Genomic DNA, 27,570 nt, shown 5'->3' with positions numbered 1-27,570 from the left:
CCTCAGGGGCCGCCCCCCCCCCAGCACCACTGGCCTCGGGCTGCACAGCCCTCAGAGCCCTACCCCCTCACTAGTGCCAGCCCCTGGCACAAGGGCTGCTGGCGAGGGATCCCCGCTATTCTGCACAAGGATCAGGAGAATTAGGGGGCCTGAGCCCCAGCAAAACCCCTCCAGAGACAAGATCCTCTTTTGTATCCTTCTCCGCTGAGCACGTGAAACGTGCCCCTCTGGAGGGCTAAAGAACAGCGCCGTGCGCATGTCCCCGGGGCATGTCTGCTTTTGGGAGAGCTTCTGCCAGATTTAAACACTGCCGCTACGAGAGGGGAAATGAGGACACCTGCGTTCGCACACACTGGATTTACCTTCATGCACTGGAATTAAAAAGTTTCAAATAAGTGTGCAATCTCCATTTTGATCACTGGCAAATTATTCTGCTTGCTGCTTTATAAGGAGGTAGGTGTATATCTCCCTATTGTTTTTGCACTACACTAACTTCCTCTGATGTGATTTGCTTCTCCTGAAACCCCAAGGATGGCAAGGCAGCCTCCATAGAAATGCCAGGAGCTAGCTGTCTTTTCATTTTCTTAGGGTATGTCAACACTACACAACTTTTATCAACAAAGCTGTGTTGACATAGTCCTGTCGCTAAAAGTCAGTGTGTGTGGCACCTTTACCAACAAAATACTTCCACTCTCAACAAGGAGGGCTCGCTTTGTTGTCAGAAGCATCATTCATACTTCAACCTATGGCAAAATTTTGTGGTTCATTGGGGAGATACGATAAGCATCTGTGAACTACAAAAGTTTTCTTACTCAAATGCAAACACACGGTTAGTGTTGAGTGGCAATTTACTCTTGGAGACATCATAAGACTATGCTTTTATTCACACAGTATGATCTATGCTATGTATGATCTATGTCCTAATTTTGGAAGTGTAATAGCTCATTCTAACTACCACTGTTACAGTGTAGGTCATGCCTTCATCAATTAGGGATGTGAAAGGTTAACCAGTAATCATCATACTTAGTGGGTGATGCTTATCTGTTCAGTTAACTGGTAGGGGCTGGAGCAGCTCCTGCCCCCCACCTCTCCCCAGGCAGGTGGTCTGCCCCCCCCCTTTTAATGCATTAACCAATTAAATGAGATTTTACATCCCTACTATCAATATGAATCAGTTTGCACTCTGGAGTCATGGAAACCTATTATGATTTATTTAGCCTCATCCCTGTTCCTAAAATGCAGTGATTGAGAGAGAGAGAGAAGCATTTGTTTATTAGGCCAGCTAAATGACCTCCCCCATGCTAAAGGAAGAGATCACACCATGCCACCTCCTTCTATATCTTCATTATTTATTTTCTATAAGTAGAAAACAAAAGGAATGTGAACACACTAGCAAAGAACTGTCATCCGTGAGACTGCACAAAATTCAGGGAAGGGCAATTTGTGCCACGGTCTGCTAACAGGCAGGAGAGGTGCAGGTCCAGGAAAAGACTCTTCACTTCCATCGGAGTGCCCTATGCGAAGGTGGAACCATTCCAGCCCACATTAGCAGCATTCATGTCATAATAGTTGATGTAGACTCTGTAAAAAAGAGTAGAAATGTTGAATGTGACAAAATGTTAGTGCATGAAATGTAAGCATGAAATGTAAACGTATTCCTCTTCCCATCCTCCAAGGGATATGGTTTCACATTTTCCACTTTAATTTTTATAAAAGCTATTGAGATCTTTATCAGTAAATTTTGGTTTAAAGCCAGAAGCTGCTCATTTCCAACTTTCCTTCTCTAATGCTTTACCAAGCACTTGCAAACTGGGCTCGCCAAGGCTCCTGCCCTAAGCACACCCATTTTCTTCTTTGCATTTCCAAGATCATTCTTTAATTAAAACATGCCATTTTAGTAACATGTTTGAGTGATTTGACTGCAGCAACTTTTTGCCAACTCCAAATGGGCTTTCCTGGCTGACTGCACATCCCTGCTAGGAATGTTAAACTTCAATTAATCAGCTAATTGAGTAGTCTATGGAATGTCCATCAACTACTCTTTTAGTCCATAAGGGGAGCACTCTGCTGCACTTGTCCTTTTGAAATGTACAAGGGCCGCCACGGATCTTGTACATTTCAAAGAGAAAGAGGCAGCAGACGTGCCAGCAGGTACCATTCCCCTCTGTGCTTTTTCCTTTGAAATGTATAAGAGCTGCCGGCGCTCAAGGAGAGAGGAGCAGCAGTTGGGACTGGCACGAGAGGGACAGCTTGCGCAGTTTCCCCATTGCTCTCGGCTCCCCACTTCCCCATAGAGATGGTGTTGGGGGGAAACCAGCTTTTAAGACAGCTCCCCCCCAACACTGGTTCCTGCTCACCCACTTGCTGCCTCTGACAGAAGCAGCAAGGGGTGGGGAAGCGACTAGTCGAGTTCCTATTTGACTACCCGATAAGCATTTGCTTATCGGATAGTCAACTAGTCGCTAACATCACTAATCCCTGCCTCTTCACACATAGGCAGCAGCAGCAGCTCCTCCTGGTTGCCACTGGGTACTGCTGCTCTACTCCCTTGCTGGCTGACAGAACAGCAGCTGCTTGTCAAGTGGCAGAATTCTTCTGGGTCTCCTTGCCTACCTCCAAACTCCCCAAGGTGCCCAATGATCATCCTTCATGCCAGGAAAAAAAAAAAAAAAAAAAAAAAGAAGAGGGCACTGAATATTATTCATTTGTGTATCATATTTAACCCTAACTCCCAAGGCTCAGATTATACTATATCAGCCAGCCACTTGGGATTATAGGTAGCCTACTAGACCAGTGGTTCTCAACAAGGGGTATGCAGAGGTCTTCTGGGGATACATCAACTCATTTAGATATTTGCGTAGTTTTACAATACACTGCATAAAAAGTACAAGTCAAGTCAGTACACACTACAATTTCATAAAATGACTTGTTTATAGGGCTGTATGATGAAATATATATATTCAATATTTATATTCTCATGTATTTTATAATTCTATGGTAAAAATAAGAAAGTAAGCTATTTTTGTCTGATTTTGTAAGCAAGTATTTAAGTGAGAACACTTGCGGGTATGCCAGAGACTCCTTAAAGAGGTACAGTAATCTGGAAAGGTTGAGAGCCACCTGAACCACATTAATCTGGGGCCAATTCATGGCACCAGCACACGACTGTTGTGAAGTCTGAAAGTTGTATCTCTCTATTCACAATAGATAAGAGTTTTCCCTTGGGTGTTAATAAACAACAGCCACCAGGGAGCATAATAGAGAATCCAAAGAAATAATTTAGGCAAGCCAGTAATTTGAATGTCACTCTAGTGCAGCCTTACCTATCTGCAGGTATGTGCAGTTGTTTAGTGAGCAGGTCACACAACAGCTTGGTATAGTTCTTGTTCTGCTGGCCTCCTATCTTGCCAATGCTGTGCAGGCTGCAAAGGGCACAGGGATCCGTGGAGCCTCCAAAGGACATCAGCTGATCTGCTACAATGTGCACAGCTATGTACTGCGAAACAAAATCAACTGTTAGTGAGGAGGTTAATATTCCGTCCTCAATCTCTCTCCTCTGAGGTGTATTTAGTTGGAATCCAGAGAGCAGGCTTGTTTCCTGGGATTAGCTATGGCAAGCACAAGTGGTGTTTAATTGTACATTTCTAAAGCATCCACTGCAATAGTACAGTACCTTTGCCAGACACATAGCGATGTAGCCCCCCAGCTTAATTTTAAATAATTCTGTGAAGAATGACTTAGTAATCCTCTTCATTGACGCTAATATTCAATAGGACTTGCTTTCTAGCCAGTCAATGTTCAGCTATTGGTAGGGCTATAATTGTTAGCCTCTATACATGGCACATTACAGAAGCCACTGACCAATCAGCTTGCTCCCATAAATCTATAAAACTTTAAGCACAGGAGGGCTCTGTTCTCTTGCTTGCTCTACCACAGATTCACTGGTGTTGACTGTTGGTACACCAGCCTTTTGGTTCTCATTTTACACCAGTACCACTGAAATAGTGTGACTGCAATTCATGGAGTAAGCCCATGGCCACCTCATCTGCTAAGCCTGCTTACAGGCATGTTAGGATAACAGAGTGATCAAAACAATAATGGGCTGTCTACTCTGATGCTAATAGAGCTTTAGCTCCCATTACTGTGAAATGGAAGGGACATTCACAGAAAATTCCAGCAGATAATAGCCACTGTATCACCTAAGGCAAGCTACTTGGCTACTCTATACCTCTGCTAAGAGAAGCCAAAGATGCACACCCATATTTGCAAAGTGTCTGAGAGCTTTGGGGATGAGAAGCCTCTGTATGTGCAGGATATTAGTGGAACATTTTCTTGACTTAACAGGATATGAAACTTTGCCTGGAGCTGAGTCACGATCCTTCTTACCCATTGCTGCCCTCTGTGGCAAGTTTTAATGTCCCATCGGGCTTTCTTGCAACACAGTCAAAAAATGGTGACCTCAGGTAGCATTAGTCTTTTGTACACACCATTCTTTAATAGCGAAGACCCATTTTGATCTTGCTTTTGTGGACCTCATAGAGCAAAATACTTGGTGACAGGAACTTGCCAGGTTAGTAAGGTTACTTGCCAGGTTATACACCCATTGCAATGGGAACCTACCCATTTTAACAGGACCGTTCCCTCCCACAAGCACACCTCTCTATGGCAAACTGGGATAGTTTATTCGCTTTAACGAGCAGATAAGCATGCGAGAACCCGCCCAAACCATGCACCCCTAGCGCCTGGCCTTGTCCACGAGGCAGTGTAGTGTCACTTCTGCCTATGAGTCAGACGCACAGTCATTTATTCCACAGCGGAGAAGCAGCCAGCCCCCTGGGGCCATGCAAGCACGCTTCCACGTGCTGCAGGCCTTCCATCCCCGTCTCGCCTCACTCCCCCAGACAGACAACCCAAGCTGGACTAAAGGCTGTCCAGAGAAATTAGAGATCTCCCCTTTACACTGAGAATAGTTACAAGAGACTCAATTCTGTTTCCGCTAGGGTGAGAAAGAAAGCCCCTAGCGGGGAGACCAGCACCAAGGCTCCCGGCTAACTCTAGCATCCGTCGGCGCTGCGACTTGCCCTTTCTGCAAGCAACCTGCAGCGCCGGGATGGAGTTACAGCCTCCGCAACTCACCTGGGCAGGCTTGCCGGTCGCCTTTGCTAGCTGCTGGGTGAGCTCCCCCGTCAGGCTCTCCGGCACCGCGTCCTTGCTCACGTTGGTGTTCACCACAAACATGGGCATCTTGGAGCCTTGCAAAGAACTGCCCCTGTCTGCAATGCGGACCCTTTGCCCCTGCAGCAACCCGTTCCGCCGCTGCCGCCGCCGCTGCTGCTGCAAAATGGAGCTGAACCGGAGACCCTGCCCTCCTCCCTCGCTGGATGCTCCGAAATGCAGCCCATGTGATCAGCGCTAGGCCAGATTCTTAAAGGGACAGCAGCGCCCCAAACACGGGTCCCTCTCCGCAGCGCATTTTGGCAACTGCACAATCCGTTCAAGCGCGGTCCTGGGGCACCTGCTGGATGTGAAGTGTGTGTAGTTTCCCCTCGTCATTCCTGCCGGGCGTCTCCCCATGCCTCCCTTTGCTCAGGCATTTGCTTTATTATTATTTTATTAAATAACTGTATACATTCTATATCAATAGAATTTATATCCCTGTAACTATGAAATGTGTAGATTCTGTATTTTATATACTGATAAATATTTATATACATATTTATATTGCGGGAATACCCAAAGGCTCTCCTATGGACCCCGTTGTGCTGGGCGCTGTAAGAACTGGCCCTGGCTCAGATAAGCCATTGTATGAGGCTAATATCAGATAAAGACTTATGCTGTGAATAGGTCCCGCCCATCCTCTGATTTCAGTGGGACTATGGATGGTGGGGTGACACCTACCATAAGCCGGTCTGCAGGATGGGGGCAAACACGCAAGTTCTACCCAGAAAGTGCTCTTTTATTTGCAAAATAAATGGTAGCCCTCTGCACTTTTTTTATATACAAACATGTGTGTTTGGGTTTGCCTGGTTCTCTTCCCCCCACCCCCATCACATAATGCAAACCATGGCTTATGTCTGTGTTGCTGGCATGAGTTCTACAGTTCTTCTCTTTTGCTTTTCACTCTTACATAGGAAACGATTGTGGCCACGATTTCTCTATTGTGTCCTGTCTTTTGTTTCAGCTAGACCAGACTAACAGGGCTGCATCTCTATCACTAGTCTATAGTCTGTGTTCTTGTTGGAACTGAATTATGCAGACGTGCTCTGATCCTGGCTCGTGCCTGAAGAGGAGTGAGCTGCCTTTATGTAGAAGCCAAAGGCTGCTTGGGACATGAGCCCTCTGCTGGGCTGCGTGCTGAGATGCACGTAGCTTTCCCCAATGCTGCTCAGGCAGACTGGTAGGTAGCATGTCATCCCCAATTCGCACTAGTCAGATGACTCACAAAATGGAGGGTAATACACACACACACACACACACACACACACACTATATATATAAATGGAGGGCCACAACACACACAGACAGAGCCAATATATACATAATCCTATAATAAGTAATGACCCACAAAACCAGTGTACAATAAATAATGAAAGGCAGCGTCTGGGTCAAGAACACGGGTGAATGTTTTAAGATGTTTTTGTAATACCATTTAGAAAAATGAGCTGTCTCTATTATTCCTTGCAATTGCTTAAATCATTCTCCTTCTCTGCTCCCCAACCTCCAGCTCCCTGAAAGATTGCAGGAAGGTAAGGGTATTGCTTCTGGGAATTTATGCAATACGGGAAGAGGGGGAGGAGCGTGCTGCAGTCAGTGACTGCACCCCAGATATTCTCACTTTCCCTGGTCTGCCAACCCCAAAACAGTAGAACCCTAGCCATGCTGCTGTTCTTGTACGGAGAGGATCTATGGTCTTTCTCGGGAGTGATGCTGTGGATGTACTCTTCTCCACTTTGGCGGGTTTCCCCTACACACTGAGAGGCAATGTTGGGCCCTCTCTTTGGATTTCAGGTATGCATAGGGCTTGCATGTTCACTAAAACTGCCCATGTGCATGTGTAACTCACTTGGAGTGTGTATATGTTGCACATGCACACACGAGTTTAAGCATTCATTTTTGGTTACACAGCATACTTTATAAAATGTGACCTGTGCCTTTTGTTCTCACTTAAGCATGGCCTCATACAATAGAGACTCAGAGTTATGAACACCAGAGTTATGAACTGACCAGTCAAACACATACCTCATTCGGATCCAGAAGTACATCTCAGGCAGCAGTAGAAACAAAATAAACAAAAAGCAAATACAATACAGCACTGCATTAAATGTAAACTTACAAAAAAAAAGTTAAGCAGCATTTTTCTTCTGCATTGTAAAGTTTCAAAGCTGTATTGTTAGTATTCAGTTGTAACCTTTTTGAAAGAGCTACCATAACTTTTTCTTCAGGGCTGCATACATTTCAGAGTTACAAAGAATGCTCATTCTCGAGGTATTTGTAATTCTCAGGTTCTACTGTATTTTATAATAATAATAATAATAACAATAAATAATAAATCTCAGGAAGAAAGGTATTGAAAAAATTAAGATGCTGGAATCGCACCCAACATTTTTTTTAATGCAATGCAAAGCAGTTAGGTCCAGATCCTCAAAAGGGTTAAGCTCCTAATTAACATTTAGGGCCGGCTCTAGATACCAGCAAATCAAGCACATCCTTGGGGCAGCACAATTCCAGGGGCGACATTTCCAGGTAAGCAGACATCCCCCGGCACTGCCCAGCCCCGCCCCGCCCTGACAATTTAAAAGGGAGCTTGGCTCTGGTTGTGTGTCCCCGGGAGCTGGCTGCGGAGCGCGGCACAGCCAGGCTCTGCCCCTCCCTGCTGGCTCCAGTCCTGCGGCGGCCCCAGTTCCCTTGGCCGGCGAGAGACCGCTCCCTGCCGGCTGCCCGGCTCGCTGTGCCCGCCCCGCCCCGTGCCCCTCTGGCTCCATACCACCCGTTCCCCACACCGCCCCTGCACCCCGCACCCTGCTCCCCTGCACCCCAGTCCCTTTGTTCTCCCTGTTCCCTTCGTCCCTCTGGCTCTGCGCCACCCGTTCCCTGCGCTGCCCCTGCACCCCAGTCCCCACATCTCTCTGGCTCTGTGCCACCTCTGTACCCCGCAGCCCCTTTTCCCTGCACTCCTCTGGGTCTGTGTCCCCCATTTCCTGCACTGCTCCTGGACCCCGATCCCTCTGCCCCTCCCGTTCCCTGCATCCCATTCCCTGTGCCTCCTCTGCACCCCGCACCCTGCGCCTCCCATTCCCTGTGCCACCCCTGTATGCCCACACTGTTCCTTGCACCCTTCTGGCTCTGTGCACCCCAGCACCCCAGTCCCCTTGCTCCCCCTGTTGCCCCTGCCCCTCTGGCTCTGTGCTGGCTCTGCTGCCCCGGTGGGTTGGGAGTGAGGGGTGCTTGTCCATAGGGCGGGGCTGGACAGGGCAGGGAAAAGGCTGTTGTGACCCAGCAGCAAGTGAAAGGGGAGAGGGAGTTTACTTGAAGTGCTTTTGCATTTATGGAAAAAAAATAATTAAGATTACATTTGCTATTTATAGGGCTAAAATGCCGGGACAACAAAAATGAAAACAAACAAACAAAACACTGCAAAGTGCAAACGTGTAAAAGCCAACAAAAAAAGGGGGGCGGGATTTTTTTTGCTCGGGGTGGCAAAAAACTAGAGCTGGCCCTGCTTCCATTCCAGTCTTCTATGTCATTGGAAATTGCTCAGCTGCTGAAAAGCGGGAGGGGGGATAAATGAGTGGAGTTTGTCCATTTGCTGTCTCTGCACATTCCAAATCCTAGGACCTGATACTGCCCTTTTGAAGCAGATGTGATCTGCTTTCCTCTAAGCAGTTACCTACCTACCGACAACTATGGGTTTTTTTTAGTGTAAGTACAATTTTGGACACACTTTTGCTAATACAGATACAGGCAGGGTTCGCAGGGTCGCCCTACCGTTAGTTTAAAATGTGCCGACGGAGGTTATAGCTTCACTCTACAGCTTTTAGCCACAAGTCTGTGTGGATATAGCCCTGTCACGAAAAGCAGGGCCAGCATGAGGTGTGTGCAGTCAGTTCCCCCGCACATGGCCCTGCACTTTATTATTGGCCCCTCTGTCCTGGGTGGCGGATTCTACCTAAGGCATGTCCCAAAGCTGTGGGCAGCACATCGCAGTGGTGGCCTCCCCCCTGGAGGGGCCCCCAGCCCACAGGAGGAGGAAGTTGCCATGCACACTGGTGCTGAATGTGCCCCATGTGCCCCCATGCCGGTTGCTGCCTTCCCAGGATCACTTTGCTTCGCTGGGGGAGCAGCTGCTGAAGCTCTGCATGGGCAGAGACAGAGCTCTGGGCTGATGCGCATCGCTGGTGGCCTGGGCCACAATGCCCCATTCAAACTAAACCCGATAGATAATCACACCAGCCCTGGATAGAAGTCAGCATGTGTGAGCCCAGTTTGTTGGCACTTGTGTTGACTGAACACTTGTGCCCCCAACAAGGGGGTTCCGCTTCGGGGACAGCTGAGCTCTCCTGCTGACACAGCAGTGTTCACACTTTCACTTGCTGCGGCAAAACTTTGTCCTTCACGGAGGGGGGTGGGGTTAAGCACCCGTGGCTGATAAATGTTTTGTCAGTCACATGGAAGTGTAGACACAGCCTGATTCTAAAAGAAGGGCAGAGCCAGGGAAGCCATGCTATTCAAACTATTTTTAAATACAATTTAAAATCAGTTCAAGTTAATTCTGTTTACATTTTGTTAGACCGGCTACTATAATCAGGCCATAAAGCATATCTAAACTTCATTTAGAAGCCCAGATTTTTACCTAGTAGAACATACGTTCCTAAATTAATTTTTAATTTCTCCACACAGGCTAACGTGACTGAACTCTGTTTAAAAGGAACCATTTTATATATTAAACAGCATTTTTAGGAAGCACATTTCCTTAAGTATTGTCAAAGGGGGGCTGGTCCCCTTAAACAAAAGCGGTGAGGAGTCCTGTGGCACCTTATAGATTAACCAAAGTGTTGGAGCATAAGCTTTCGTGGGCAAAGACCCACTTCGTCAGATGCAGGTAGTGGAAATTTCCAGAGGCAGGTATAAATATGCAGGCCAGGATCAGACTGGAGATGACGAGGTGGGTCCAGTCAGGGAGGATGAGGCCCACTTCTAGCAGCTGATCTGGAGGTGTGAATTCCAAGAGAGGAGAAGCTGCTTTTGTAGTTAGCTAGCCATTCACAGTCTTTGTTTAATCCTGAGTTGATTGTGTCAAACTTGAAGATGAACTGTAGCTCAGCAGTTTCTCTTTGAAGTCTGGTCCTGAAGTTTTTTTGCTGCAGGATGGCTATCTTTAGATTTGCAATTGTGTGTCCAGGGAGATTGAAGTGTTCCCCTACAGGTTTTTGTATGTTGCCATTCCTAATATCAGATTTGTGTCCATTGATTCTTTTACGTAGGGACTGTCCAGTTTGGCCGATGTATATAGCAGTGGGGCATTGTTGGCACATGATGGCATATATTACGTTAGTAGATGTGCAGGAGAATGAACCAGTGACGGTATGGCTGATCTGGTTAGGTCCTGTGATAGTGTTGCTGGTGTATAGACATAGGCAGAGTGGTCACCGAGGTTTGTTGCATGAATTGGTTCCCGAGTTCGAGTTATTATGGTGCGGTGTGTAGTTGCTGGTGAGAATATGCTTCAGGTTGGCCGGTTGTCTGTGGGCAAGGACTGGCCTGCCTCCCAAGGACTGTGAAAGTGAGGGATCATTGTCCAGGATGGGTTGTAGATCACTAATGATGCGTTGGAGAGGTTTTAGCTGGGGACTGTAGGTGATGGCCAGTGGAGTTCTGTTGGTTTCTTTCTTGGGCTTGTCTCGTAGCAGGAGGCTTCTGGGTACACATCTGGCTCTGTCAATCTGTCTTCTCACTTCCTCGTGTGGGTATCGTAGTTTACAGAATGCTTGTTGAAGATCTTGTAGGTGTAGGTCTCTGTCTGAGGGGTTGGAGCATATGTGGCTGTACCTCAGTGCTTGGCTGTAAACAATGGATCGTGTGGTGTGTCTGGGATGGAAGCTGGAGGCATGCAGGTAAGCATAGCAGTCAGTAGGCTTTTGGTATAGGGTGGTGTTTATATGACCGTCACTTATTTGCACCGTGGTGTCCAGGAAGTGGACCTCCGGTGTAGACTGGTCCATGCTGAGGTTGATGGTAGGGTGGAAGCTGTTGAAATCATGGTGAAATTCTTCCAGAGTCTCCTTCCCATGGGTCCAGATGATGAAGATGTCATCGATATAGCGTAGGTAGAGAAGGGGTGTAAGTGGACGAGAGCTGAGGAAGCATTGTTCCAGGTCAGCCATAAAAATGTTGGCGTATTGTGGGGCCATGCGGGTGCCCACAGCAGTGCCACTGGTCTGGAGGTATATGTTGTCACCAAATCTGAAATAGTTGTGTGTGAGGATAAATTCACATAGTTCAGCCATCTGTTGTGCTGTGGCATCATCAGGGATACTGTTCCTGACAGCTTGTACTCCATCTGCATGTGGGATGTTGGTGTAGAGAGCCTCTACATCCATGGTGGCTAGGATGGTGTTTTCTGGAAGATCACCTATGCATTGTAGTTTTCTCAGGAAATCCGTAGTGTCACGGAGGTAACTGGGAATGCTGGTGGCGTAGGGTCTGAGCAGAGAGTCCACATAGCCAGACAGTCCTTCAGTAAGAGTGCCAATGCCCGAGATGATGGGGCGTCCGGGATTTCCAGGTTTGTGGATCTTGGGTAATAGATAGAACAACCCTGGTCGGGGCTCTAAAGGTGTGTTGATTTGTTCCTGTGCTTGTTTAGGGAGAGTCCTGAGCAGATGGTGCAGTTTCTTAGTGTATTCCTCAGTGGGATCTGAGGAAAGAGGCCTGTAGAATTTGGTATTGGAGAGTTGTCTGGTAACCTCCTTTAGGTAGTCAGGTCTGTTCATGATGACAACAGCACCTCCTTTGTCAGCCTCTTTGATTATAATGTCAGAGTTGTTCCGGAGGCTGTGGATGGCATTGCGTTCTGCACGACTGAGGTTACCAGGCAAGCGATGCTGTTTTTTCACAATTTCTGCCTGTGCACGTCGGCGGAAGCATTCTATGTAGAGGTCCAGACTGTCATTTCCACCCTCAGGAGGAGTCCACGTGGAGTTCTTCTTCTTATGCTGTTGGTGGGAAGGTATCTGTGTGTCAGTGCACTGTTCAGTTTGTGTTGGAAGTATTCCTTGAGACGGAGATGGCAAAAGTAGGCTTCCAGATCACCGCAGAACTGTATCATGTTAGTGGGGGTGGTGGGGCAAAAAGAGAGTCCCCGAGATAGAGCAGACTCTTCTGCTGGGCTGAGTGTGTAGTTGGATAGATTGACGATATTGCTGGGTGAATTTGAGGTACCACTGTTGTGGCCCCATGTGGCAGGTAGGATTTTAGACAGCTTGCAGTCCTTTTTCCTCTGTAGTGTGTAGTGTGTGATCTCTTGTCTTATTTTAGTAAAATTCATTTGTGGGGAAGGTTGGTGTTTTATGAGAGACTCCAGACTGGAGAGCTCTTTTGATGTTTTCCTGCTGTACAGCAGTGGTCTCCAACCTTTTTACACCCAAGATCACTTTTTAAATTTCAGAACAGGCGAAGATCTACCGCCCCGCCCCTTCCCTGAAGCCCCGCCCCTTCCTTGAAGCCCCGCCCTTTCAATTCTCCTCCTGTCCATCACTTGTTATCCCCAGCCCTTACTTACACGCTCTGATAAACAGTTTATTTTTAAATTATGTGATATATAAAATTAAAATCAGGTGTCTATAGTTGAAATAAATGGTCTGTTTTTATTCATGCTATTTAAATCTAAAATAAAGCATTTATAATTATACATTTTGTGGGGACACAGTTCTGCGGCTCGGGGTAGGGGAGAGGAACAGGTGCTGGGAGGGCAGAGGACAGGGTTCTGCAGCAGGGGACAGAGTGCCAGTGGGGACAGAGTTCGGGGAGTGGGGACGGCAATAGCGACAGCGTTCTGTAGCTGGGGAGTGCAGACAGGAGGCGGGGTGCCAGTGGAGGCAAAGAGTCCCCTGCATCTGCCTCCTCCCAGGATTCCCCCCCAGTGTGTGCCTGCCCCAGGGCTGACCCCCCACGGCGCAGGGAAGCCCCATGCGTGCCTGCCCCCGGGCCCACCCCACAAACCCGTGCAGGGAAGCCCCACGCACGCACCTGCCCAGGGGGCTGACCTGCACAGGGAATCTCCGCGTGTACTTGCCCTGGTGCCAACGCTCCCGCCCTGGTGCAGGGAAGCCCCGCACGTGCCTTCCCTGGGGCCGACCTCTCCCCCGCACGCACCGGGATACCCCGCACGCGCACGCCTATCCCGGGGCTGACTCACCCCTCCTGTGTGGTACAAGGAGCCGACACCCCCTCCCACAGTACACCTGGCAGAGCAGCTAGCGCACTTCCGGAATCGCCGGAAGTGGCACTAAGCTGCGGGACTTCTGTCTATCCCGGGAAGCCGACACCACCTCCATTTTCACTTGAGGTAGGTAGTGGGGCTTCTTGGGGGTGGGAGGGAAATGGGGGTGGGGTGGACAGGATACCTTGCAATCGACTGGTCAAGGCCTCGCAATCGACCAGTCGATCGCGATCAACCTGTTGGTGACCACAGCTGTACAGGATTCTGATCAGGTGATTCCTCAGTTTTTTAGATAGTGTATCACATAATCTCTCATCGTAGTCTGTGCAGTATGTAGATAGCAATGGATTTTTCACCTTCACTCCATTTGGTATGATATCCATCCGTTTGCATTTGGAGAGAAAGATATCATCTGTTTGTCCCACACACCGGGGGCATGGCCTGTTGGACTCCGGCCAGTGGCTGCCCCCAGCTCTGCTTCCTGCCCCCCTTCCTCTGGCCCCTACTCCTCCCATCCATCCCCACTGGCCCCCAATCCCTCCCCAGCTCTGTTTCCCACCCCCTTCCTCCTAGCAGCCCTTAAGGTGAGTCTGAGCCTGAGTTATCTATAACTGAAGTCTTAAGGAGAATGAGCCATTTTGGCCCACCTGCTAATTAACTGCCTAGGTCAATGGTTGGCAACTAAAATGTCTAATGAGCAGTCACCGCTGATAAATGGCTACCAGAGTTCAGGGTGCCCCTATGCAGAGAGAAGCCCACTAAGGAAAGGAGCTGGCTGGAGAGGTGCAGGATGTCTGGTTTGTGAGGGCTTGTACGCTGTCGGGAGAAGAGTTGCAGCTGTAAGAACGGCCCAGGGAAGCAATCAGAGAAAAGGTCTGCTGTGTGGCATATGGTTAATGGGGAATTACTCTTACCTGCTACTTGACTCTTCCTAGGTCTCTGTGCTCTGTTTTGTCTTCTATTCCTTGCTTGTCCTTCTCCATGACTTTGGACACGGTCATTAGAAAGACAAACTTTGGCTACCCACCCCAGAATCTTTTTTTTTTTTTTCAATGATTTACCTGATGTGGGACTAGCTTGAGACTGAGATGAACTGTCGCCTAGTACAGAAGCCTGGAGGAAGACCTTTGTGTACTCTGTTAATATCTGAGAGTCTCAGAATTGGGGAAGGGCTTGTTTGCTATGTAAAAGCCTTGGCTAAACTTCTTGATAACTGAGTTGGGGACGCTATGGTAGAATATCCACAGTGCTAGGAGGATGTTTGTGTTGGATGATGTGCTTTTTATACATTAGATCAAGCCCTGAATCAATTTACATGACTGACATTTTACTACTTTTATGCTGTTTATGTCTGGTATTTCTGCTTGAAAGTGGACTACCTGGGATAACTCTGGTTTCTTGTGAGTTTGTAGTGCCTGAGACCCTGAAATACTGCAGTGTTTGGAAGCTGGTGCTTAAAGGGGGGAATGGTGATGGTAGTTGTGATTTTTTTTTGTTTTTTATTTTATTATTTTTTTGTTTTTTAAAGAAAACTTCCATTGGAAAAGTACTCTTGAGGGAGTCCAATGTTTTGTGCTTGTTTGGGTAAAACCAGTCTTCAGGCAGGAGACAAGTTAATGGTGATAAATTCAATTTCCCAAGATCTCTGAACTACAGATGATAATACATATTTCCGCAAAGACTAACTGGTTGCACTTTCAATTAAACAAATCCAAGAAAGCCATTTACAATGGTATGAGCTGTTGGTAATGCACAAATATTGACCAACTTCTATTAGTTTCGGTTGTGGTTTAGCAAATCCAAAATGGCTACATTTTGGGGCCAAATAGGTTCTTTAAAATGGATTAACCTGACCAGATTTTAAAACCTGCTCAGTAATATGGCTTTTGGCCAGCTGTTAATGGAGTTCTACTGCCCAGTCCTGTACTTCTTCCTCAGGTAAAACTGATATTAAAGTCAGACCATGTATACTACTTTCAAAATTGCCTTAAAAATCAAGTGCTTGGTGCAGACTGACTAAACTTTCGATGGCAACAGAAATCTATCCAGTCTGGCATAAAGTGCTATGCTTGCCTCTTTCCTGGCATTGTGCAATGAAAACTCAAATTTCGCCCTGGGAACCTTTGTGTAGATAGATTGCTGCCGACATTTAATAAGTTAACTAATTCTAGTGGTAGCAAGTCTAATGTACAATTAAAAAGTGTGTCTCATACAGATCATCAGAAAGTGTGTCCATCTTCCCATGTCTCTGAAAAGTAATGAGGCTTACACTCAAGCATTTTTTCAAAGTCTTTACTTCACTTTTACAGGTGTGGTGCAGAAGAATGTACAAGCAGCAACAGGCAAGCATGTTATCACAGAATCCTTAAATTTGCTCGCCCAGTGCAGAAAGTATGGCTGGAGCCACAGTGAGTACAAATCCGAGAATAACCTGTTAGTTTATGTAGGTTCCTTAAGCCATGGTGGTACAATTCCAGCCAATGTTGGCAGCACTCATATCAAAGTAGCTGATGTAGATTCTGAAATTGAAGAGAGATGCTAAGAACAGAGCTCTGCAAACCTTCTGAGTTTCACTATGTGAAACTAACATATTACAGCATAAATATCGCCAAATTCTTGAGGCTTTCTCCAGATTTTACTATCTGAATTACATGTGCCTTAAATTGTCAAGCATGTGCAAAAGCTTAATATATTCTTAACTTCCAGGCAATTTGTACACATTGTTTCTACTTAACTTACAATTATTTAAAACTCTGGTCATCTGAAGAAGTGGGCTGTGCCCAGGAAAGCGCATGATCCCATCGACATGTTTTGTTAGTCTATAAAGTGCTACCAGACCACTTGTTTTTTAACAACAAGTGGTACAGACTAACTTGGCTACCTGCTGTACAGACTAACTCGGCTACCTCCTGAAGCTTCCAATTATTTAAAAAGTTGCCATGCCCAGGAAGAGCAATAGAAGTGCTGTTTTCATATTGTAAAAATTCTGTTGGAAACAGTTTAAAAAAATTGCTTGGAAGTTGGCAGTTTTGTTGCCCTAATGCTGCACTGAAATGCAAGTGCATGAGCACCTGAAAGTGAAATTAATAAGAACTAGCAAGTGATGCTGATTAATACAATCTTACATTCTAGAAGATGAGATGGAAAAAGAAAACAAGTTGTGGAAAGTGACTTAATGTGTTAAACCTTTATTTTTAATTAGAAGCATTGTAACACAAGTGAGGTATTTTTAATAAGGCTTTCAAACTGACAGGATTTCAACACTTTCCTCCTGCCCCTCTTTTTCAGTTCTCATAGCATCTGTTTTGTTTTCTAATATTTAGTCTGGTTGTATCTAATTAGTTGGCCTTGCCCACTGACTAAACCGGGGATGTTCAGCACCAAAAGCAGACTACTTTTGTAATAAAGGGGCTATTTCTTCTTGTTTTTTGACAATTGGCAATACCAAGTTTAAATATTTATTTTTAGCATCTTCAAACAGGCTGTTCAAAAAAGTGTTGTTGCAAAGTGGTGAGTAGTTTGGGGTTAGTAGTTTTAGCAGATATGCAGATCCCAAATCAGGCAAGCTACAGTCCAGGCTCACCTGTCTGCAGGTATTTTCAGATGTTTGCTCAGCAGGTCACACAGCAGCTTGGAATAGACCTTATTCTCCTGCTCTCCTATTTTGCCAATGCAATAGAGAAAGCACATGGCGCAGGGGCCTGTGGAGCCGTGGAAGGACATCAGCTGATCAGTAGAGATCTGTAGCGCTACATACTGTGAGAAGAGGGAGGGGGAAAAAAGACAAATGACACTTGGGTGCCTAAATCCCTTTATCTGCTCTTTGTTGTGGAACTCTCCTCTTGTATCCTCATTTTACCGTGACTTGTTGTCACGTGCAAGGCGCATTCAACGCTTGTGAGGAAATGTTTCCCTGTGCCTTGTTCTCTCAAGTGCCTCACAATGGCTTGCCACAATGGCTCTGGTGACCACTATTTTCTGAACCAAAAATGGGGATATGTTACCCATGTCCCTTACTCTGTTAGCCACGCCCTTTGACCCTTAGCTGTACCCACCTGCCAATGGGGATGCCCTGCCCCTGAAGGGAGTACTTTCGGGGTCAAGATGGACACATGAAAATAAAGGGTGTCATGTGACCCCTCTAAACTCCTCCCACTGTCCTTTACCAATGGGCTTGGGGCTGTAAGACCCCTCCCATGCAACTATACTGCAATTGCATTAACCCAACTTGCAATGTGGGGAGAACAGTTTAGTTTAAATTATTAAAACGACTGAGCGCTTTAAACTTTCACATGTTTGTTAGTTTATCAAACTTCATTTTAAATAAAATAAAAAATTAATTTATGGGGAGACCCCGCAGCAGAGACTGCACTGATGGGCCAGCAGGGAGCAACTGGTCCCGCACGCTGCAGGTTTGCCAGCCCTGTACATCCACTCCAGCATCAGCTACTGTACCTCCCCCCTCCCCTGCCCACCCCACTCACCGCTGGTGGGCAGGCAGCTGGTGAGCAAGGGTCTGGCCAGCAGCGGGACTTACCAGTACTGATGGGAAGGAAGAGACAGAAAATACAGGACAATCTTCCCACTTAAATGTTGGGACCCCTGCAAGAGGGCTTAAATAAGGCACTGTCCCTTTAAAAACAGGATACTTAGTCACACACTAAAATGCACCATGGTGAAGATTTTTACAGCTGGGGGAAGCAGCAAAATGTTATCTGAGTACACATGTTGGAACTGTTACTTCTTTCAAAAACAGCAATGCGTAGTCGTGTAGCGCCTTAGGCTATGTCTAGACTACAAGATACTTTCGAAAAAGCTTCTTTCAAAAAAGAGCATCTAGACTGCAACCTCTTCTTTCGAAAAAGTGAGGCAGTCTGGATGCTCTCTTTCGAAAAAGCCCTAGTTGCATTCAAGAACACCTTTTTTCAAAAGAGCACTTTTGAAAAAAGGCGTTCTTCCTCGTGAAATGAGGAGTACCGCTGTCGAAAGAAAAGCTGCGTTCTTTCGATTTAATTTTGAAAGAACGCAGCTGTAGTCTAGACGCAGGTGAAGTTTTTTCGAAAAAAGGCTACTTTTTTTTTGAAAAAACCCTGCAGTCCAGACACAGCCTTAGAGACTAACAAAACTATATATGTAGTATCATGAGCTTTCGTGAAGTGGGTTTTCCCCATGAAAACTCATGATAGATAGATAGATAGAATACTATCTATCTATCTATCTATCTATCTATCTATCTATCTATCTATCTATCTATCTATCTATCTATCTATCTATCTATCTATCTATCTATCTATCTATCTATCTATCTATCTATCTATCTATCTATCTACTCCCTGTTATTTTTTTAAAGTTATAGACTAACATGGCTACCCCTCTGAGATTTAGTTTCAAAAAGTCACTAAGGGACAAATTCACAACAGTATATAGGTAGCTAATGATGCAGTTCGATTTTTCTAAAGAGTACAGGGCTCAGATCCACAAATATATTTTGGTCCCTGACCTGGAATGAAATCCATGGGATTTAGATGCATAAATACCTTTAAGGCTCTGGGTATAGTTGCCGACCTCACCTGTCACCAGTCCCTGACCTGCAGTCCCTTTCTTTTGTTTCCTGTCTATTTCTGCACTCTACAGTTCAGACCCTGTTTATGCCATTGTGTGGGGAATCAGCTAGCAATCATGAAAGGTTTCTGAAAGCGCATCAGTCACTTAATAGCCACACGGAGCTAACACTTTGCTATTTTTATAAAATAAAGATGTTTGTGAAAAGAGTAACGAGAATATTAAAGTTTCAGGTCAATATTGTTATTCCTTATTTCCTTTTATGTATATGCTCACATGCCTACTCATTCTCTTTTTAAAATCAGCACATGGAGGAATTGACCCAGCTAGCATTCTTGTCTCTTGATTCTGCAGTCAAATGGATAGAATTTCAAAGAAAGGGAAGGTGCCCTCCCTGTATCTTTGGGGTTTAAAATTCAAGCTTCATTATGGCCAATTATATGCCAACTGTGTTAATCTTTTAATTTTTTGATTGTACAACTAGAAATGTCAAGGTTGTTTCTCTAGTAGGTCTGTGTAGGAACAGAAGCTGGTACCCAGCAAGTAAAGAGTTAACAGTTGCTCTTCCTTGTCCCCTTGCAAAGGAGCTGAATAGAAGAGCTATAGGAGTGGCTGCTAGGGAGACTGGTGAATCATAGGGGGGGATCAAGTTCCATGCACAGAGTTCCTAGAGTGGCTTGAAACTCGGCCTGGAAGTTGTTCTGTTTTGTAATTTTTAATTTCCTTTTTCCTATGAATATCTGTTGAGGAGGAGAGTTTGCCGACTGGCAGCATGTTGTTCTACTGTATCATTCTGGCCATTCATAGTAGCAAAGTAATTTGTGTTTCCTGACACGCTGTTGATTTGAAAGGACATTCCTAGGGAATCAGACTGCAGGTTTTGAGGATGCAAAGTCTCGTTCTGTTTAATGGACTTCTGACTAGTGTCAGGGGAAGAGCCTGTACAGAGAAAAGATTACAAAGGTGACCATACTGTAGATTCTTAGCAATAGGAATGAAGAGGAAAGGGTTGGCTTTAAATGATGATGCAGAAGTGGCAGGAGTTCTTAAAAACCTGACGGTGGAAGAAAGCTAAGAGGTGTTGAAAATTATGCTAACATCATGACTGTAGGAGCTGGAGGGAAAACTTTCTCTTTTGTAAGAGAAAGGAGCAAGGTTTGTGAGAAAAATGTAACTAGTATGGGATATTAGTGAGGAAATTAAGTCCTAGTGTAATGTCACTGACTTTCCTGAATTTATACCTTGCATGAATTTGGGTCACTGAATTGACTCAGCTGTGCCTATCAGAGAGTGAAGTTAATATTTAAGTATTTCCAAAGGCACAGTGGTAGCTAGGTATGAGATTGGCTTTTTCAATTGTTTTAAAAAAGGACTGATTCTTGGAAAAGAGGATGAGACCAGTGGAGAGTGAGCAACACCTGTAGGAATTAGTCCCTCACAGTGGAAAGTCCAACACCTGTTGGCTATTGGTAATCATCAGATTACAAATGGAGTGTCCAATTTCAATTATTGATATCAATGTCCTGTTGAAGAACTGCCCTACCATGCTACTACACTGTGTGGTGTAGCATTATGAAACTCATAATTATACAGCCAGCATTCTGAGGGAATGCTCCTATGGGCTGGCATCTTTTTTCTTTTGTTGGAAGGTGTCGTTCTAGACAGGAACAGGGAACCCAGCTTTCTCAAATGCTCCTCTGCTAATGAAAAAGGGTCAGGAGGGTACAGTAGGTGAACAATCTGTGTATTATTCATGAAAGCTGCAGCTGCTTTAGGGAGGACTAGACAGATTAGCTTGTGCTTCTAAAATTATATTATTAAATAAAGATTAAATTGTGCAAATGTTTTAGACCTTTCACTTGCATATTAATATGGGACATAGTGCCGCCAACTACTTTTGAGTGTTGAATTGTGAGGAATACAGTCTATTCTGACCTGATAAAAGTTGAGACAGTCACCAATTAATTTCGCAGCCATTTCTTTAAAGTTGATCAACAAGCCACTTGTGCCTTGCTTTTCATATAAAACTTCTCATGCAGTTTTTCAGTAAACATCTGATGCAATTCCCAGCAGCTTTTTGGTGTTCATGAAGAAAACAGATCGTTGTAAAGGCTCTTGGGAACAATAGCTGTTTGAAAGAGGTGCTTAGGACCTTGATGACCTTCATGCAGTCAAGAATCTTTGTTGGCTAAAAAGTCCTCATGGATTTGGTAATGAGGCAAGCAGAGAGCAATGTGGTACTGGGTATTCTGACTGCTCCTATTAGTTTATGACATGACCAGAAAACTTATAATGAGACATGCTATGCTCTTTTTTTTTTTTTTTTTTTTTTTTTTTAACCTTCACTCAAATGATGATTGCCTTCTGACTTTTACTTACTATCTAGCACATCTTCTTAGGTTAGCTTCAGCTGGAGGCAGCAAGAACGCATATGCTAGTATCTCCTTCAGGCCCGTATGCCAGAATTTCTGGTGTGTGCTGTTTTTGTAAATGTGGACCACCAGGGTGTGAATGCATCCTGTAAAGTCCCCCAAGTAAGTGCGGAAATCAGCCCCAGCCTTCTACTGGCCGACCAGAGCATGGAGGAGGTAGGCTCAGGCAGCAAGCACTCCTGCCTTCCCCGGACTAGTGGGGGCATGCTTACTTGGGGACCAAAAGGGTACTTTCACACCCTTCACCCCTCCTGCACAAGTGTTTGGTCTTCTCAGTGTTTCTGTTACTGCTTGATGGTACCTCCAAAGAATCTGTGTTTTATGCAGGATTCTTGCCTAATTACTAAAAGTTGTGGAACTTGTGGATTCTCCATTCCTAGCAGTTTTAGAATCAAGATTTTTTAAAAGAAGATAATACCTCATTCAAAATAAACTATACTGGGAAAGTTCGAGCACCTTTTATACAGGAGGTCAGGCAAGAGAAGTGGTCCCTGTCTGGACTGGCAGCCGAAGAATCTGTGCAAAGCAGTTATTTGATACTAATAGTGATAGTCACAAACTTGAGCAAGTTGATAAAAACACGTATCTGTGAATTACTGAGATGTTGCCCATCTTCGCAGCAAACATGATTTACCGGGAATTCAAACATCTGTAGTAAAAACTGTTACATTGCCCTGATTCTAACTGTAAAACTTCCTATTACATGTTATATAATATAAACTTCCTAGATGATCGAGATATAAAAGGAGCAATCAAGGACGATAAAGCCATTGAGGAGAAACTAAATGATTTCTTTGCTTCAGTCTTCATGGCTGAGGACGTTAGGGAGATTCCCAAATCTGTACCGTCCTTTGTGGGTGATGAATCTGAGGAACTGTCCCGGATTCAAGTGTCATTAGAGGAGGTTTTGGAACAAATAGAAAAACTTAATGTTAACAAATCTCCGGGACCGGATGGCATTCATCCAAGGGTTCTAAAAGAGCTCAAGTGGCTAATTGCTGAACTATTATCTGTGGTTTATAACCTATCCTTTAAATTGGCTTCCATATCTAATGACTGGAAGGTAGCTAACGTGACACCAATATTTAAAAAGGGCTCTAGAGGCGATCCTGGCAATTACAGACCGGTAAGTCTAACTTCAGTACCGGGCAAATTAGTCAAAACAATAGTAAAGAATAAAATTGTACGGCACGTAGAAGAACATAATTTGTTGGACAAAAGTTAACATGGTTTCTGTAAAAGGAAATCATGTCTTACTAATCTGTTAGAGTTCTTTGAAGGGGTTAACAAACATGCAGAAAAGGGGGATCCAATAGATATAGTATACTTGGATTTTCAGAAAGCCTTTGACAAAGTCCCTCACCAAAGGCTCTTGTGTAAATTACATGGCCATGGGATAAGAGGGAAAGTCCTTTCATGGTCCTTGAGAACTGGTTAAAAGACAGGAAACAAAAGCTAGGAATAAATGGTAAATTTTCAGAATGGAGAGGGGTAACTAGTGGTGTTTCCCAAGGGTCAGTCTTAGGACCAATCCTATTCAACTTATTCATAAATGATCTGCAGAAAGGGGTAATCAGTGAGGTGGCAAAGTTTGCAGATGATACTAAACTGCTCAAAGTAGTTAAGAGCAAAGCAGACTGTGAAGAACTTCAAAAAGATCTCACCAAACTAAGTGACTGGACAACAAAATGGCAAATGAAATTTAATGAGGATAAATGTAAAGTAATGCACCTTGGGAAGAATAACCTCAACTATATGTCCCTGTCTGGACTGGCAGTCGAAGAATCTGTGCAAAGCAGTTATTTGATACTAATAGTGATAGTCACAAACTTGAGCAACTTATTAATAAATGATTTGGAGAAAGGGGTAAGTAGTGAGGTGGTAAAGTTTGCAGATGATACCGAATTGTTTAAGATAGTCAAGACAGAAGCAGACTGTGAGGGACTCCAAGAAGATCTCACCAAACGGAGTGATTGGGCAACAAAATGGCAAATGAAATTTAATGTGGATAAGTGTAAAGTAATACACATCGGGAAAAATAACCCCAACTATACGTACAGTATGATGGGGGCTAATTTGGATATGACAAATCAGGAAAGAGATCTTGGAATTATCATAGATAGTTCCCTGAAAACTTCCACACAGTGTGCTGTGGTGGTGAAAAAGGCAAATAGGAATTATTAAGAAAGGGATAGAAAATAAGACCCAGAATATCTTACTGCCCCTGTATAAAACTATGGTACGCCCACATCTTGAATACTGTGTACAGTTGTGGTCTCCTCACCTCAAAAAAGATATTTTGGCCTTGGAAAGGGTTCAGAAAAGGGCAACTAAAATGATTAGGGGTTTGGAATGGATCCCATATGAAGAGAGGTTAAAACGACTGGGACTTTTCAGTTTAGAAAAGAGGAGACTGAGGGGATATATGATAGAGGTCTATAAAATCATGAGTGGTGTGGAGAGGGTGAATAAAGAAAAGTTCCCATAATAGAAGAACTAGAGGGCACCAAATGAAGTTAATGGGTAGCAGGTTTAAAACTAATAAAATAAAGTTCTTCTTCACACAGTGTGTAGTCAACCTGTGGAACTCCTTGCTGGAAGAGGCTGTGAAGGCTAGGACTATAACAGAGTTTAAAGAGAAGCTATATACATTCATGGAGGTTAGGTCCATAAAAGGCTGTTAGCCAGGGGATAGAATTGGTGTCCCTGGCCTCTGTTTGTCAGAGGCTGGAGAGGAATGGCAGGAGACAAATCGCTTGATCATTGTCTTTGGTCTACCCTTTCTGGGGCATCTGGTACTGGCCACTGTCGGCAGACAGGCTACTGGGCTGGATGGACATTTGGTCTGACCCAGTACGGCCGTTCTTATGTTCTTATGTTGCAAACTTATACTTCATCTCTATTCTTTTTCCTACCTCAGTGGCCACCTAATAGTGAAACACAGGCAATAATTAAATACATCACCAGCCTTTTCCCAACCAATTCATTCCTAAAAACTGTAGCTTCCCACTGAAACAACTCAAGTGGGGGCTGACTGCAGTTCATTGTACTCAAGGTCTTTTTTTCCCCCACATTGAACATAGTTTAGGTTTTCTAAGTGTTTTGTACAAAAAGGAGCTGCATCTGGAAAGAGGAGCATGTTTATGCAAAAAGCAGTTTTGCATTATTATCAGTTCTGTTTGAATAACAATTCTTCTCCCTCACCATCAAGTTTCTACTCCCATCTGCTTTCACACCACACTTATCTCACTATGGGTATGTCTGCACAAGAGTGTTCTTTTGGAATAACGCCTGTTGTTCTGAAATAATGCAGTGCGCCTCTACACAGCAAGCTCATTATTTCAAAATAAATTGGAAATAATGGGCTTCTTACTCCAACTCCTGTAAACCTCATTGTACGAGGAGTAAGGGAAGTCGGGGGAAAAGTGCTCTATTTCGAAATCAGTGCTGTATAGACAGCACCAAAAGTCGAAATAAGCTATTTTGACGTAAGCTACACAAGTAGCATAGCTCAAATTGGATAGCTTATTTCAAGGTTAGCTCTGCTGGGTAGACATGCCATATGCTACCATTGAAAGCCACCTCTCTGTGTGTACCACTGATTGAGACGTTAAAGTAAAAAACACTTCTGATGGAAACATTTCCACGAGCCTTAATTTTATGATCTCAAGTTCACTGTGTCTCTCTGATTGCAAAATTGTCAGCTTGCAAACAAAAAGCTGTCTTTTCTAACTGTCAGCACTGCAGACTCAGAGACCTGGGTCCTGAAATTCATCAGGCTGGGCTCTTTCTCTCTCATGCACTTTCACCCGAAATAAAGATAGTAGAGGCCAGTCTGTTATCTTATTGATACCTATGCACATCTGTGGTTGCATATGGGAAATAGAAGTCTGAATATGAAGATAATAGGATTGGCACTTGTGTAATTGAGGGAAGCAAAGTTTGGAGGTATAATGAGTGAGGAAGAGGGTTCCTCTTGACTTAAAGTTGAGTTTGCCCTGGTGTTAGTTGCAAAAATGACTGCACCAAGCAAACACAAGTGAATATTAGCCCCCATTGATACCATTGTAACTAAGTTACTTTTCAGCAAAAAGCTACACTTCCATCTGAAAGTTTCCCCTTAGAATGCTTAATTACCTATTTATTTTTAGATCATATTTTTAGTTTTTGCATCCTGATTGCACAATACTGAACCAAATGTCTGCTCCTCTTCTAAATCAGGGCATTATTCAAGCAGGTGTTTTGTACATTTACATGCTTGTTCTTAGTCCCAAACTACATTTTCTTTGGTTAGTAAGAAATCTGTTTGTGTTATAAAAATGTTTGCGCGTTGTAAGAAACATTCGATAACTGGAAAGTAGTTGCTGTTTAAAACTTGTTTAGATTTGCCATAGACTTACTTCTCAAAATTGGAAAAATGCCTCTGAAAACATTGACCTAAATCTAGCTAGACAACAACCGATTTGGATCCTCTTAGTTTAGAAATACTAGATGTGTTTTGAAAATACTGCTGGACTATCACATACAGAAAGCACATTGTTACATTTTGAAAACTGCAATGAGAAGGCTTGGGAACTTCACCAAGTGGAGTGCCTTCTAGATTTACATTTGGCTGACAGATCAGAATAATTCCTATCAAGCCAAGATGAGAATCTGGCCAGTTGAAACAAACAATACATTTACTTCAATTTTTGCCCAGTATACATAGAAAAAGTCACATAAAGACATTGGGCCTAATTCAGAATTACTATTACTATTAGTAGGGACAATTTTATTGACTTCAATTATTGGCACATCAGTTTATTTGAATCATATATTAGAGTCCATTTGTTTTTAATAAAAAAAAGACTGAAAATTTCAATGCAAATAATTTCAGTGCAAAATTCCATGTCAGTGCAACAACATAGTTGAGTATTGAATGCCTAAATATAAATAAAAAAATCAGGAAAGCTTGTGGCAAAACTGGAACTACAACCCAGATCTCAGGATTTCATAATGCAATGTAAATGTTAGTTCTAGCAAAGTCCACTCATGGATCTACCTCAATGTATTGTACATGATTATAAATACAATAATTGTTTGAACCTTTTCTGCTTACCTGTGCTGGTTTGCCCAGTGCTTTTGGTAGTTGCTGGGTGAGCTCTCCTATAAAACAATCCGTCACTTCATCCTTGCTCACATTTGTGTTAATAATGAATTTAGGCATCTTTGATTACAAGAGAGCCTTTTTTGTATGCCTTTGTTAAAATCCTCACTGAAGCGCTTACTTGCTGTGTTGTTTCACAGTATACCTGTTTTGCTGCTCCCTCTGCTGTAAAAAGCCCCACTGATGCATAATCATTAATTAGTCTCTCCTAATAGTCATCCGTTCCCTCCCCACCTCCTACTTTGATTCAGTGATAGGGGGTTAGAATGAGGGAAGAGGGTGACTAAGACAGCTGCTGGACCATACAAGTAGGAACTGTAAATATACGACACTGAGGAAATCGCGTATTTTTCAGTCTCTCAGAAAAAGCAAAACCAGATTTTGTTTGCAATTTAAACAATAATTCTTTTTTGGATACAGACCAATCCTGAAAAATATTTAAAAAGAGAATGTCTGAGAAAATTACAAGTAAGTATAAGTAAGTCAGTAAAAAGAGGGCTTATAATAGGAATTTTTTGCAATGTTCAGTATAATAATAAATGCAGAAACTTTCCATAACTGTAGGTTTTGGAAGCAGTTTACATGGACTAGATTATGAGAAAATAACACAGACCATTTGCTGTGTTGGCTGAGCCCAGACTCAGTGGAAGACTCCCATTGCCATCAGTCGACTTCAGATCAGGTCTTCTGACTTTTTCTTTCAGTGGTGCTGTGATTGATAATCTTAAAAGGAAAAGACTAGTCCTTGAATTCGTCATCCAGTATGCTACAAGTGGTCCCACTGTGGCCCACAGGATGTGAGATCGGTGGGAATGCACATAGCAAAAGATACTACACAGAATGACTATGGGTGGCAAAATCGGGTAGGTGTGACTTTTGTTCCTAATGTGGAGTGCTGTTTGGGTTGCCAACCCTCCAGGATTGTTCTGGAGTCTCCAGGAATGAAAGATTAACCTTTAACTGAAGATTATGTCGTGATGAAACCTCCAGGA

The 27,570-nt window shown here is 44.1% G+C and overlaps 2 protein-coding genes and 1 long non-coding RNA gene across 3 annotated transcripts; 1 reads left to right on the top strand and 2 right to left on the bottom strand.

Moving 5' to 3' along the window:
* Positions 1 to 217: 217 nt before the first annotated feature.
* On the top strand, positions 218 to 27,570 carry LOC142818457 (uncharacterized). Its single transcript, XR_012895931.1, has 3 exons — positions 218 to 453; positions 15,748 to 15,846; positions 27,283 to 27,570. It is a non-coding gene; the product is annotated as an uncharacterized LOC142818457 (long non-coding RNA).
* On the bottom strand, positions 1,330 to 5,374 carry LOC102446381 (macrophage migration inhibitory factor). The gene is made up of 3 exons (XM_075897944.1): positions 5,137 to 5,374; positions 3,324 to 3,496; positions 1,330 to 1,581 (listed from the first exon to the last, which is right to left on the bottom strand). The coding sequence occupies exons 1-3, from the start codon at positions 5,242 to 5,244 to the stop codon at positions 1,515 to 1,517; spliced, it is 348 nt and encodes a 115-aa protein (XP_075754059.1). The 5' UTR covers positions 5,245 to 5,374; the 3' UTR covers positions 1,330 to 1,514.
* On the bottom strand, positions 15,735 to 26,790 carry LOC102445441 (macrophage migration inhibitory factor-like). The gene is made up of 3 exons (XM_006130243.4): positions 26,531 to 26,790; positions 17,022 to 17,194; positions 15,735 to 15,957 (listed from the first exon to the last, which is right to left on the bottom strand). The coding sequence occupies exons 1-3, from the start codon at positions 26,636 to 26,638 to the stop codon at positions 15,891 to 15,893; spliced, it is 348 nt and encodes a 115-aa protein (XP_006130305.1). The 5' UTR covers positions 26,639 to 26,790; the 3' UTR covers positions 15,735 to 15,890.

This window comes from Pelodiscus sinensis, chromosome 15 (assembly GCF_049634645.1).
Source record: "Pelodiscus sinensis isolate JC-2024 chromosome 15, ASM4963464v1, whole genome shotgun sequence".
Taxonomy (NCBI): Eukaryota; Metazoa; Chordata; order Testudines; family Trionychidae; genus Pelodiscus; species Pelodiscus sinensis.
The sequence above is the reverse complement of the archived record's forward strand: the minus strand, read 5'-3'. Positions and strand labels throughout refer to the sequence as shown.

Coding starts and splice junctions, on each gene's coding strand:
- LOC102446381 (XM_075897944.1), bottom strand. CDS start 5,244: ATGCCCATGTTTGTGGTGAACACCAACGTGAGCAAGGACGCGGTGCCG. Junction 3,497..5,136: donor CGACCGGCAAGCCTGCCCAG/GTGAGTTGCGGA, acceptor TTTGTTTCGCAG/TACATAGCTGTGCACATTGT. Junction 1,582..3,323: donor CTGCACATACCTGCAGATAG/GTAAGGCTGCAC, acceptor TCTTTTTTACAG/AGTCTACATCAACTATTATG.
- LOC102445441 (XM_006130243.4), bottom strand. CDS start 26,638: ATGCCTAAATTCATTATTAACACAAATGTGAGCAAGGATGAAGTGACG. Junction 17,195..26,530: donor CACTGGGCAAACCAGCACAG/GTAAGCAGAAAA, acceptor CTCTTCTCACAG/TATGTAGCGCTACAGATCTC. Junction 15,958..17,021: donor CTGAAAATACCTGCAGACAG/GTGAGCCTGGAC, acceptor CTTCAATTTCAG/AATCTACATCAGCTACTTTG.